Source organism: Papilio polytes, unplaced genomic scaffold, assembly GCF_000836215.1.
Source record: "Papilio polytes unplaced genomic scaffold, Ppol_1.0 DF824381.1, whole genome shotgun sequence".
Classification (NCBI taxonomy): Eukaryota; Metazoa; Arthropoda; class Insecta; order Lepidoptera; family Papilionidae; genus Papilio; species Papilio polytes.
The window spans coordinates 92084-104781 of record NW_013524823.1 but is presented as its reverse complement, the minus strand read 5'-3'; the positions used below and the strand labels follow the sequence as shown (position 1 = coordinate 104781).

Here is a 12698-nt window from a genome sequence, read left to right as displayed (position 1 = left end):
CTTTCTATTTTTCTTAATAACATTAGAGGAATAATATTGACTAGATATCTAAATACATTAACATGTAAACTACAGTATAGACGTATTTTCAATATAGAAATTACAGTTATTAAGTCTTTGTTTTAATAAAAAAAAAATTATAGATAAAAAAATTTTTGCTAAAAATTTTATTCTGTCAACGAAATAGCAGTTTAAAGTGCTTAACAATCTTCAATATAAATAAACATTATTCAATAAAACATAGTTATAATAAACGTATTTTAAAATTGTAGAATAGAACACATCATTTTATATTTTTTGTTTTTTTAATTACCTTTTATTTTAGAAAAAGGATTAATAATATAAATTCACTCTACGTGAAAAGAAAACATTGCGTTACTACTATTTATCAATAAAAAGCAGTTTCTTCTAATACAAGATATAGATTGATCTAAAATCCTAAAATCGTAACATGCCATTATCGCTGGATCGATCGCCGATTGTTTTTAGTTTTCTTCGCCGAGTAATACCAAGTCGTCAGCCACTACATCGGAAACGTGCAGGTAAATTATCCAGTACATGAGATTAAAGCATACGAAGCAAACGGGGAACACGATGCGAGAGTACTTGTCGATATCCGATGGCGTGGTGCCCAGTAGTTTGTTGATACCCTGGAAAATGTGTTTACCTTGACTTCTGTAATTAATGCTACATTTCAACACGTCAAACTATTTACCGCAAAATTCGCTATAGGCAGTTAATTAAACCATCGCATTGCGGTTATTGTATACAAGCTCGCACCGCAACATGTACGATGTAATTTAACCCTCGCTTAATGTATATGTATATTGTAAAATAGATATACAAACCTTTGAAGCGTGCACCAGATGCGGAGGTGGAACAGGTTCTTCTTCAGGTTGCGGTGGTGGTGGAATCGGAGCGGGGCCGCGAGCGCCGTTGATGGTGCTTTCCAGAGTACCTCCTTTAGAATACGCCTTGGGGTCGTGCACCTTGAACCGGACTTCCTGCGTATGAGGGTTATAAGACTACAATTTAGGTAGATATACGCTCTTTGATATAGACAAAGTGATGGACTGTTAGAAACTGGTTCTCACCGAAGAGCGACTTGGGGGCAGCGGGCGGTTTAGAGTGCTCGTCCTCGGCGGTGGTAGGGGCTCAGGTGGTGCAGGGGGACCGTCTACTCCAATCTTCTTTTCGGATGCTATCTTCTGAACAGCAGTAAATCGTTGCTTCCTCATCTGTATCCTCTTAGCCATGTAGCCGACAGTGGCGTACTCTGTAACGAAAACATTTTTTTAACATTTGACCTCATATACACGAGCGCAAAGCATTATGTATATTATTGTAAAAAGTAACGCTCCAATAATTTTAAATACGTGGAAGTTACATTGCATTTCAAATAAGACATAAAATGCGTTTAAGATAATAACGTACGTCTCGCAATGTAAAAATATTTTCCATCGCAATTCACTAACAGTTAAAAAATTAAACATCGAATAAATAACATTAGTAATATACAACTAAACCATTATTCCTTTGTTACCTAGAAGACTGGCGAAGACCATGACGAAACAGGTTCCAAGGTATACGTCAATAGATTTGACGTACGAGATCTTAGGTAGAGCAGCGTTCGTAGAAGACATCAGCGTAGTCATAGTCAAGACGGTGGTAACACCGAGAGAAACACGAGCCGGAGTAGCATTCCGGTTCAGCCAGAACGACACCCAGGATATAATGACGATAAGGCCAGACGGAATGTAAATTTGAATCAAATAGTATCCCATGGAACGAACAAATTGAATCTCGCAAGCCAAACGCGAATAGTTTCCTGCAAGAAAAACATTAAAGATAAAAAAGCTACTCTAACGAGTTGATTAACGAAAGAACCAAAAAATTAACGAACTTGTAGTTAATTTATAAATTGACTTGCCGATAAGCTTGTGAGTGGCATGCAAGTTAAAACACGCGAACACACGTACCCATGACGTTAGCTGAGTTATTTATAGGCTTTGATATTTGCATCGATGCTTGATACCTGTGGTAAGGGAGATTTCCATTGCTCGCTGCCGATGACCGAGCACCTTGAACTGCGGTAGTGACACTTCGCTCGACACACCCACTGAGTTGGGCCCCTCGTTCCACTTATATCGGATGTCCCGCATGGTGTAGCCGACTGTACCATGCAGAGATATGGAACGATAAAATAAGCACCCATCGCACTGGGTTTTTAAAAATATCCGTAACAGTAAAATACTCGTTTAACTACCAAATGTGAAGTGTAAAATGATAGCATCGCGTTGGATATTTAAAAACAACAAGCATTTAAATTTGCTTTGAAATTGGTCTACATAAAACAAAAGCATATTGGGTCTGTACACCAAATCTGATATCGTATGGCAATAACTCATGGTGTAAAACAATTTTAATATTGTTTTATCAAGCCATATCTAAAGTAAAAATTTAAATATTTAAAAAACTAAATTAAGCCAACTTATGTTGAATATTTTTGTCGCTTGTTTTCACTAATTACTTACAACTTTCAATCTCAATGTTGCATAACTGGCGATCCATAGGGAAATATTGCAAATCCATGGGGCATGAAGCGGTGATAGTCAGTCTGAAAATAACAGAAACCATAATGCTGAAGTAACTAAAATATAAATTGTATTTAGACAACTATCCAAGAAATGTACTACCTAAATCTAGTAGTCTTATTTTTTGTGATAGTAGTTTCTTATTATAATCCTACCTTATACTTCGCGTGATAGATCCAGAATGGTGAATGCGAATGAATTCGTTGCTAGTAGTTGCAATATGGAAGTAAGATTGTTTCTCGTTCACGAAGAAAGTATCCGGAACCCAAATGTTTCGTATAAACTCCGATCCAACGGAAAGCGTCTCAACTCCGGGTCTCTTCTTATAAGCCAGCCTCGGGTCGGTCCAAAATTGACGGAAATAGAAGTCCAAGGTGAAATCCTAAAAAAGTATAGATTATGAAATAAAATAAAATGTATTTAAAACGTATTACAATAATAATTAAGCAGGAACATTATTATTTTAATTTCAACAAGATTTAAGTACGTAGACGAGCCCAATTCTCCTTTGAAATAAATAATTGTAAATTTAAAACACAAAATCTGATGTCTTACAATTAAAATAAGAAAGTATTATTTTTTAGATATCATAACAATTAAATTATTTTCATTCGTGACGTCAGAAATGATTGCCGTCCAACGATCTAACGAATCAAGTTCCTATTGACCTAGGCCAATCAAACAATGAGAACAAAAATACTTCAAAATGAATATGAATTCAGTATTAAAATATTGTATTTGTAAAGTTATTCAGAGCTATCTAGATGCTTAAATCTTTCATTTGTACATATAAATACATAACTATAATATAAGTATGCTAAACCCAACTATCATATGGCTCAGTAGCAACAAGTATCATATGAGTATTGGTGTTTCAGTATGTAATTATTCTAACAACATTTTATTTACTATATTATCTATCTTTTCCTATTGTCCGGTCACGTCTTAAAGTGACTTTAAAAGTCCCCTTGATTTGGTTTCCACTGAGGGGTCATACACCCTGGTCGTAAAAATAATGCTTTGGAACCGGTATCAAGGGTATCTCCGCGTCAGCTGATTTTAACACATCATAGTCCATTTTACCCATAATTTATTTCTTACGCGACGGTATAAATTTTGATGTTAACTCTTTGAAATTCACGACACTTCCATAAACTATCCAAGTAAATTTTAAAATAAACAAATTATAAATTAAAAAAAAACATTGAAGTTTCCTTGTCGAAACGGAACTCTCGTGACAACGATACAAAACATTTAAAACATTCATAGCAAGACTACTAACAAAAAAAAAGAAACAGTAAGGCGAAAGGCGATGTTTGAGTGTTATACGCCAATTTGAGAGACAATAGTAAGATCCACAGTTACAACAAATACCTACTCAAAAACATAAAAAGCTTAAAACAAAATAACAACAATGGAGCAAATTTACGACAGTGTCTTGCTTGGAGATATGATTTTTAGCAAGGTATACATTTTAGTATGTAGTTTTATTTTTAGACACACCCGGAGTAGTGCACCACAGCGGCCAATTAAACTTTGATACGCATATGTTCCCAATTTGAAATTTGAGTAGAGACAATGAAAGCTAGTGGTGCGCCACCCGGGCTGTCTGCTCCATAACGCCGGCATGCTCGCAGCCTCGTGTCTGGGGCTGCTCGGTCGCGGCGGCGCCGGCTGCGGCAGCGCGCGGCGGACACCGCAGCGACCGAGACAAGCGTGAGCTGACAGTGGCGAGTACCATGAGCACTTCGGAGACGGAGCTGATAGAGAGCACATACATGGTGACGCCCACCTCCACTGGGGGACCTGCAATCAAGCCCAATTGTGAGTCGCGCTCTTTCCTTGCGCCGTGAAAACCAAACCAGAGGACGATGACGTGTGCGCCGGTGCTCCCTCGATCGAACGAGGACTAAGCCACGTTATATCTATATCACTAAGATCCGTCGATCGACCGAGGGCAGCTATCCTAAATTCTTCGCTTCTTGCACTAACCGACCATCTACTTAAAAGTGTTCACTTAAATACCATTTTAACTTCAGACAAGGAGCTGATGGAAAGCACGTACATGGTGACTCCCACATCCACTGGCGGTCCTGAAACGTTACATCGGTTACATAATATGTAAATAATTGTACGTTTGGCCGCAGTATTAGCAATTGCTCATTTCTAATCTTCAGTTTTTTTTTTCAGAAACGTCAAGGAGTATTTTATCTATTTCAACGCTTTTAATGAACTCGATTTATTTCTGGTTTCGATGCTCGCATAAAGACGTATCGTAGAAGTCCAAATATAGCTACTCGTATAAAATAAGACTGTATATTTTAACTCTCAATAACAGGAAAGAACGCCAAATTATTTAATTGTTGTGTTCGTTTAATGGTTATTTTCTAACTCACCGTCTTCTGGTCGTTGACCTTCTTCTCGTGCCCAAGTTAATCAAGACGACGTGCCTCAAGTATCGCAAATTACCAACACTTGGTAGCTATTTAAATTTTATACTTTCTTAAATATTATTGGTGATACAACATTAGTTGCGATGCCATAGTTATTTTAGCCTACACGGTTTTTCTGTACCAGTTATAAAATAAAATGACAATATTATACAGCAGTTATTATTTTCTTTAATAAGTTAATAATAAAATAAATTAATGATGAAAAAGTAACTTCAATCGAACGATACTAGTCTACTAAATTAGTTGCAGCAAAATATGCAAACAGTTTGCCGTTAAGATCTTTCCACTTGAGTTTCTATTGTAATTCAGATGCACGGATCCATCCAATTTATAGTCTCAGCAGCGCAGTTAATTTATGCATTAAATTTAAATACAACATTTCACTTCAGTCGAAATATCGATAATACTGTATGTATATTTAAAATCTAAAGTAATGAGTTTTACTGCACAAAGATTATTTAATATTCTTTCATACATTAGAAATGTAACATCTGACCTTTGCCCAAAGCAATTTAATAGAATAGGTTATGACATCGTGCTTTTGACATTGTAATTAAAATTACGTTATGAGAACACCGAGTTTTTTTAGACATTTCAATCCATGTTAACTCTTCCTGTGATCAGATGGTCATTTAATTTTCTTTAATGCGGACAATTACATGGCCTTTTAAAGTTCAGATTGTTAAAGAAACATTCAACAGGGCAGGGAGATGTTTTTAAAAAAAATCCTCTATAATTAATACGTCGCACTGGTTACATTTACTTTAATATTATTCATATAATATAATATAATATAATATAATATAATATAATATAATATAATATAATATAATATAATATAATATAATATAATATAATATAATATAACATAATATAATATAATATAATAAGTATATATGCGAAAGTTACGCTGAATGGATGGATGTTTGTTAGCGTTTGTAGCCTAAACGGATGAACGGATCTCCATAAAATTTAGCACAGGTTTAGAGCATAGTCTGGAAGAACACATAGGCTATTTTTTATACCGGGAATAGTTACAGTTCCCGTGGGATTCGTTAATTTAGTTTTTTAATGTTTACTCGGACATTCTGTAACGGTGCAACATATCTTATTGAAATTTGGCACGGATGAAAAACAAAGTCTGGAGTACACATGGGATAAGTTTCATCCCCGAGAAATGTCCAGTTCCCGAAGAATACGAAGCTTTTTGTTATTTATATAGTTCGTTTGTTTTCTAATACCAAGAGCACGAAGTCGCTGGCAACAGCTAGTATGGAATAAATTGATCTCGATCGTCTTATAATTTACATTAGATCGGATCAATAGCAATTCAATTTTCACCTAGCCCATTAACTTGCCGGCGTCTCTGCTTCCGTCCAATTATGACGGGGATTCAAGCGTAGAATAAATAGGTTGATGATGAACTAGTTCGTCCTATTTTTCAGCTATAACATTGTCATTTTATATCAGGTTGAAATGTATTTAATTACCATATTTTTTATTTGCACACACCATATTTGATCTAAAAGACAGATAAACCAATGAAAGAATATTTGAATACTCTTTTTTTTAATTATATTTGTTCTATCAAAACAAACAAGGGCATACCATGAGGTCATGGTAGCGTGTCAGAGATATGTCTAGTATTTTTATTATTATACCAAGCATGTACATAGCTATTCACTGTTTATTTCGAAAAAATAATAAGTAAAGTAATTTAATGGCTCCAATTTTTTATTTTTAATAAACAGTAGCTGGACATAGAACCTGAAAATCGACTGCAACTCGAACAATTAACTACTGGATATCTTACAAAAACATTTAAAGCTTTAATTTTAATTATTACTTACCCCGTTTACAATAATTGAGTAAATTGATTGTTAATCATTTGTTACCATTACAAATTTCTTAAAGTACATGAGTTATATTTTCAAATATATTTTAAATGTTGGCTACATTTAATATTAACTTATAACTTTTACCAATTAATATTTCGTGAAATTTTAGTAGAAATAGAGATTTTAATTAACAAGAAATTCGCGCAATCAATTACACTAAAATGATCAACACGGGCGAAGGATTATCTAGATCTTTTGATATAACGGATAATGAAGGTGTTGGAGGAAAATTTAAGAAATGAAACAGTAAAGAGACGGATTAAATATCGCTCCGAGGTAGGCGCTTACCCAGAACTGTGTTTACTTCGAAATAATTGGCAATTAGTGGTGATTATCCAAATGAAAAATGTACATTTACATTTTAGCTTATTTATTTTGATAGATAATTAGAAAAATAAATTTTAAATTCATATTTTGTAATGGTTACCATAGAAGTGGTTACGTTTGTGGATTACCTTGGTGGTCGTGAGTTCGAATCTAGTTTGAATGTTCTTAAAGTTAAATCATAATCGAAGATCGCGCTTTTTTGGAATGGTTACAAGAAATATTAGTAAGTCAAAGTTTATTAAAAGAAATCAGTGTAACTCACCTCCATAATTGGGTCTCACTCTCTTGTCATAGCTGACACTGAGAGAATCTAGAATCGCTGATATATTGACATCTCCAAACATTCCCCCTCCGCCAGCTCCCCTGTAACAAAACAGTATTATTAATAACCAACACTTAAAAGTTCTGTTTTTATTGTAACTAATTGTATTTTTGGTTACAAGTGTACGCGCGACGATACGACCACCACGATTACTATTTTAATTCTATCTAAATGTAAGTAAATGTAAAAATGTTAACTCTTATGTGGTAGGTATATCTGGCTTTAAATTTTATAGACATTAATGACATATAAAAGAGTAGTTATGTTGTGTATTATTTGTTAGTAGAATAATTTGTCTTCCACAAGAACGCGAGCACACCTTGGACTAAATAATCGCACAACTGTTTAGTCGCGCTTTGATTTCTATAAGCTTATTGAGCGCACACTACTCGATTTTTAATTGTGCAACTAAACAGTTGAAAATTCACGAAACAATAGACACTCGCACAAACGTTATGCGATTGTTTATTCAAAGGTGTGCGTCCACTCTAATTATTTATTTGATTTTAAAATCTGATATAAACGTAATCTAAAAATGTTCAACTATTTTTTTCAATAGAATGAATAAAACCGATCTCTATCAATAAAAATCTGCTAATCCAGCGTGAAAATAAAAACACAATAGAACTTAATTGTTATTTAATCCATTCATTCAATAGCTTCTGTTTTTATATGTACACTAATATTATAAAGAGGAAAGTATTTTGTATTTGTATTTCTGTATGTATTGAAATAACTCAAAAACTTCTGAGCCGATTTTAAAAATTCTTTCACTGTTAGAAAGGTAATCTATCTGTGAGTAACATATGCTACATTTATTAGTTTCACGCGGGAGAAGTCGCGACCAACACTTAGATGTTTTATATAAGGGTATACAAAATCCTGGTACACTTATATTTAAAAACATCTAAATAAATAGGTTACTGTGAATAAGTCGTATGCGAAATCTACAATACTTTAAGCGGTGACCATGCAGTAATATGAATTATAGTAAAATATCATTTTTCCAAGGAATAATCTAAAACATTTTTGCGAAATCCTCACCAAGATTAATGCATTGAAAATGCAAATTCATGCAACGTGAAAACTATTTTACCATCAACGTTCGAGCCACTTTACGTTGAATGAAGTGAAGTGAAAACAGCCAACGTTCAGTACGCCCGATCCAGAGGTAAAAACCGCTTAAAACGAGGCAACTTGCGCCTTGTAAAGTTACGAGCAGTGAACTGGCATAAAATACTTCCGCACTATTAAGCTTGTCAAGCTTTATATTGACCAATTTAGGTCAAATGTATCCCTTTAAGTGACTACGATACTAGATAGCCGCTTAGCATATTTACATATCTTACTAATATTGTAAATGCGAAAGTTTAGATGGATGGATGGATGTTTGTTAGCGTTTGTAGCCTGAACGGCTGAACGGATCTCCATGAAATTTGACACAGGTTTTGAGCATAGTCTGGAAGAACACATAGGCTACTTTTTATCCCGGGAATAGTTACGGTTGCCGTGGGATTCATTAATTTAGTTTTTAATGTTTACTCGATCATTCTGCAACGGTTCAACATATCTTATTGAAATTTGGCACAGATATAAAACAAAGTCTGGAGTACACATAGGATAAGCTTCATCTCCGAGAAATGTCCGGTTCCCGAGGGATAGTTCGTATGTTTTCTAATACCACGCGGACGAAGTCGCGGGCAACAGCTCGTATTTTAATATTAATCTAATCACTATTGCGCTGCGGTTAATCACTAAAGCCAAGTCTAACAATACCTACTTTTACTACATTTCAGCATGTTAATATTTAGAAAAGACAAAGTGTGTCTTTTCAAAATGTCAATCGAAGCGTATTTTAATTAAATTAGAATATATCTACTGTTTTTTTGTAGAAAAATATCTTTCTTATTTTCCCGTATGAAAATTACTCTTCACATTTATTAAGTTAAATGAACGATTATCAATAACGCTTAGGGTGAGTTGCACCATATCGCCGGTTACCGTTAAAGTTAAAATTATTTGTAATTGTAATATTTGGAATAACCTTAAAATTTACTAAGGGTGAGTTACATTAACTAACTATAAACCTTAACCAGCACATTCCCGATGGTTACGTATATGGATGTTCATGATATTCGCTACACCAGTTTTGCGCTGGTCAAAATGACGTCATATTTGACACTAATCATAACCGCCCGATTTTGGGCGGTTATAGTTAGCGTTACGGTTAGTGTCAGTTCGGTAGTGTCAACTGTCACAAGCTCTTATCTTCAAAAGTACAAATAATGGAAAAAGTAATGGAAAAAGAAAATCTCTACTATTATCCTATACGTAATTCAGAAGAATAAAGTCTTGCGTGCTCGGAAATAATGGATTTCCAAGATGGAACTCGAAATTTGGCCAAACATTCAGTTTGGACAAATTTCGAGTGTCTAAGGCCATAGCAACAGCGCTTGTCCCTTTCTCTTATTAAAAAAAATGTCCTCCATAAAAGGACAATTTACAATATGCATTGAGAGGACAATTTATAATATGGAAAATAAATAAGATGCATTTATATTTCTATAATTTTATTGCTTCATTTTTGCTACATATTTGAGTAGTAAAGTAAATACAGTTTCAACAATGGCCCAAACTAGTTTATTTTCACAAGAGTTTGCCATTTTCTCCATCTCCGTGGGCAAAAAGTTTATGTCACTATAAAATACCATGCGTATGATACATAAATATATACGGCGAAACATGAATTTCCAAACATTTTAATTTACGTAAATGTCATTCTTGACACCAACTTGTCACTTTAGTGACATTCAGGTTTAAATGTTTCCATTGTAAAAACGAAAAACACATAAAACCTCTGTGAGAATATGTTTTTGCACTTGTAACCCTATTATAACTTTTACGATAACCGGTGATTTGATGCAACTCACCCTTAATCACGTAAAATTATTTTACACCGGAACAAATTAGAGTATTACTGGCTATTAATTTAATTGGTATATGTGCGCGAAACGATTTAATTAACTGAAGACCAGAATTCGCAGTGTTGAATTTTAATTGAGATAAATACGAACAACGGTTAAAACATTTGTATGTTTCCTCTGATATCGCATTGAGATGTCATTCCGTAATCAAAATAAACATTGTTGAAAATAATAGTAATGTAATGTAATAATTTGATTCATAAGCTAATAAAAGCTTTAACTGTGATGGAAATTAATTCGATTATGGATTTATTAAAGTTGGATTGCATTTATAAAAGAGGATCGAATAAAATTATGCCATGGAAACTTGAAACGAGATAAAGAAACAAGATATTTTCGCCGCTAACTGCCACATGTTTACACTTACGGGAAACACTCCCTCGAACTCCGGCTCATGAATTCTTGGAATTGATAATATCAGAAGGCTCAGTAAAACCCTATTGTAAAATATTTGCTAATTAAGCGGTATTCCTGTTATTCTAGTAGATTTTTTTTTTCAAATAATCAATCAATTTTCTTGGTATGACAACGAATAACAAATCATTTTAAGAACAGCTATTATACACATCAATTTTTTTTATTTTATAAACATTTCTCAAGGTTTTATTTAGTTTTCTTAACATTTTATCTATCATAAATTGAATGCCATTTACTACAAATATATCGTCAAGATGTTATTGGAACATTTGAAGATTTTATTGAAAATGTTGCTGATATTTTCTGAAAACATGAAAAAGGCTGTCGTTTACGAGACAGCTCTGATGTCGGTGTACAAGCTTTATTTAGTTCCGCACATGCCACGATTTCCTTTTAACGATAGTAACAGGCGATGCCACCGAACATACTAACCTACATTTTACTGAATTTACACTCACTCGGCCAGTCCGGAAAACTAGAGACATATCATTTTACCCACTGCAATTTTCTCGTATTTTTTGTGTCAGCTTTTAGACATTTTACACAATAACAGTATTTGTTTACTCGCATCGACGTTAAAGTTTTCCTATTTTTTCTTTGAATTTAATATAATAAGTTTACAGACAGTCGTGAGGTCAAATGATTAAAATTTGTTGCCTCTGTCTAATTTATCTGATAAAATAACGTAACTTTTTCTCTTAAAGATTTGTCTCAATATAAATCTTACTAATACTAATATTATAAATGTGACAGTTTAGATGTATGGATGGATGTTTGTTAGAGTTTGTAGCCTAAACGGCTGAAAAATTGCTGGATACATAGTGACAAAGGAAACATTATTGAAAAATTATCTCTTCAATTAGACACGACTTAAGATGGCAAAGGATTGTGACGTAACTACGCAAACCAATTAATTTTTTAAATCTATTAGTCGAGAAAATCCGCCTTACTTTATAAATTAAGCCGTTTAAGAAAAAGTTAAGACAATTTAATTTTGCAACCATTATTCCATTTTTTAAAGACAAGTTAGAACAATTATGATCTGTCAGAAGTTAAAAGATCTCGTCGCTCCCATTTATTTATTTACGAACTGTAATAAAATTATTACACAATTTACAATTTAACTCGCTTTCACCCGCGACTCCGTTCGCATGAAAAAAATGTAATTAAGCCTATGTGTTCTTCCAGACTCTTACAACTACGCCAAATTTCATCCGTTCAGCAGTGTAGGCTACAAACTCTAACAAACATCCATCCATCTAAACTTTCGTACGTATAATACTAAGGTAGTAAGACTAGTAAGATATGAGAATTTGAATATAAATAGAATAGAATTTGAATATAATAAAATACGTAAATACTAACAATTCACAGAAAGCAGTATTCGAATAGCGTTGTAAATTCAAAGTAAACACGAGGCTGACATTGACGTTTATACGATTGTTATTGTGTATCTACTCAACAACCGTAGACTAGGTTTATTGTGGTTACTACAACAACCGTGCTACTGGCAAATAAAACGTTGAAATGAAGGTGGATTTTAATGTATTATCAATGTTCTACATTCTTTTTGTTTTCTTTTTTTTATTAACACGGTGGTGATTACTGATCTGGTATTTCCATAATATTATCGGTGTTTTATGTAGTACAAAATAATATAGTTAAATAAACAGAAATTTTGTTTACACATCAGCCTAAAGGAA

At 33.6% G+C, this 12698-nt stretch overlaps 1 protein-coding gene across 1 annotated transcript in view; it reads right to left on the bottom strand.

The window, feature by feature from the left end:
• Positions 1-485: 485 nt before the first annotated feature.
• Positions 486-12698, bottom strand: part of LOC106111893 (gamma-aminobutyric acid receptor subunit beta-like) — a 34388-nt gene continuing 22175 nt past the window's right edge. Inside the window, exons 2-10 of the mRNA XM_013294091.1 lie at positions 7535-7635; positions 4620-4687; positions 2750-2976; positions 2535-2617; positions 2036-2173; positions 1544-1828; positions 1095-1276; positions 849-1004; positions 486-650 (exon numbers count right to left, since the gene is read on the bottom strand). Coding sequence (XP_013149545.1) covers positions 486-650; positions 849-1004; positions 1095-1276; positions 1544-1828; positions 2036-2173; positions 2535-2617; positions 2750-2976; positions 4620-4687; positions 7535-7635 — 1405 coding nt within the window. The remainder of the gene's footprint in view (positions 651-848; positions 1005-1094; positions 1277-1543; positions 1829-2035; positions 2174-2534; positions 2618-2749; positions 2977-4619; positions 4688-7534; positions 7636-12698) is intronic.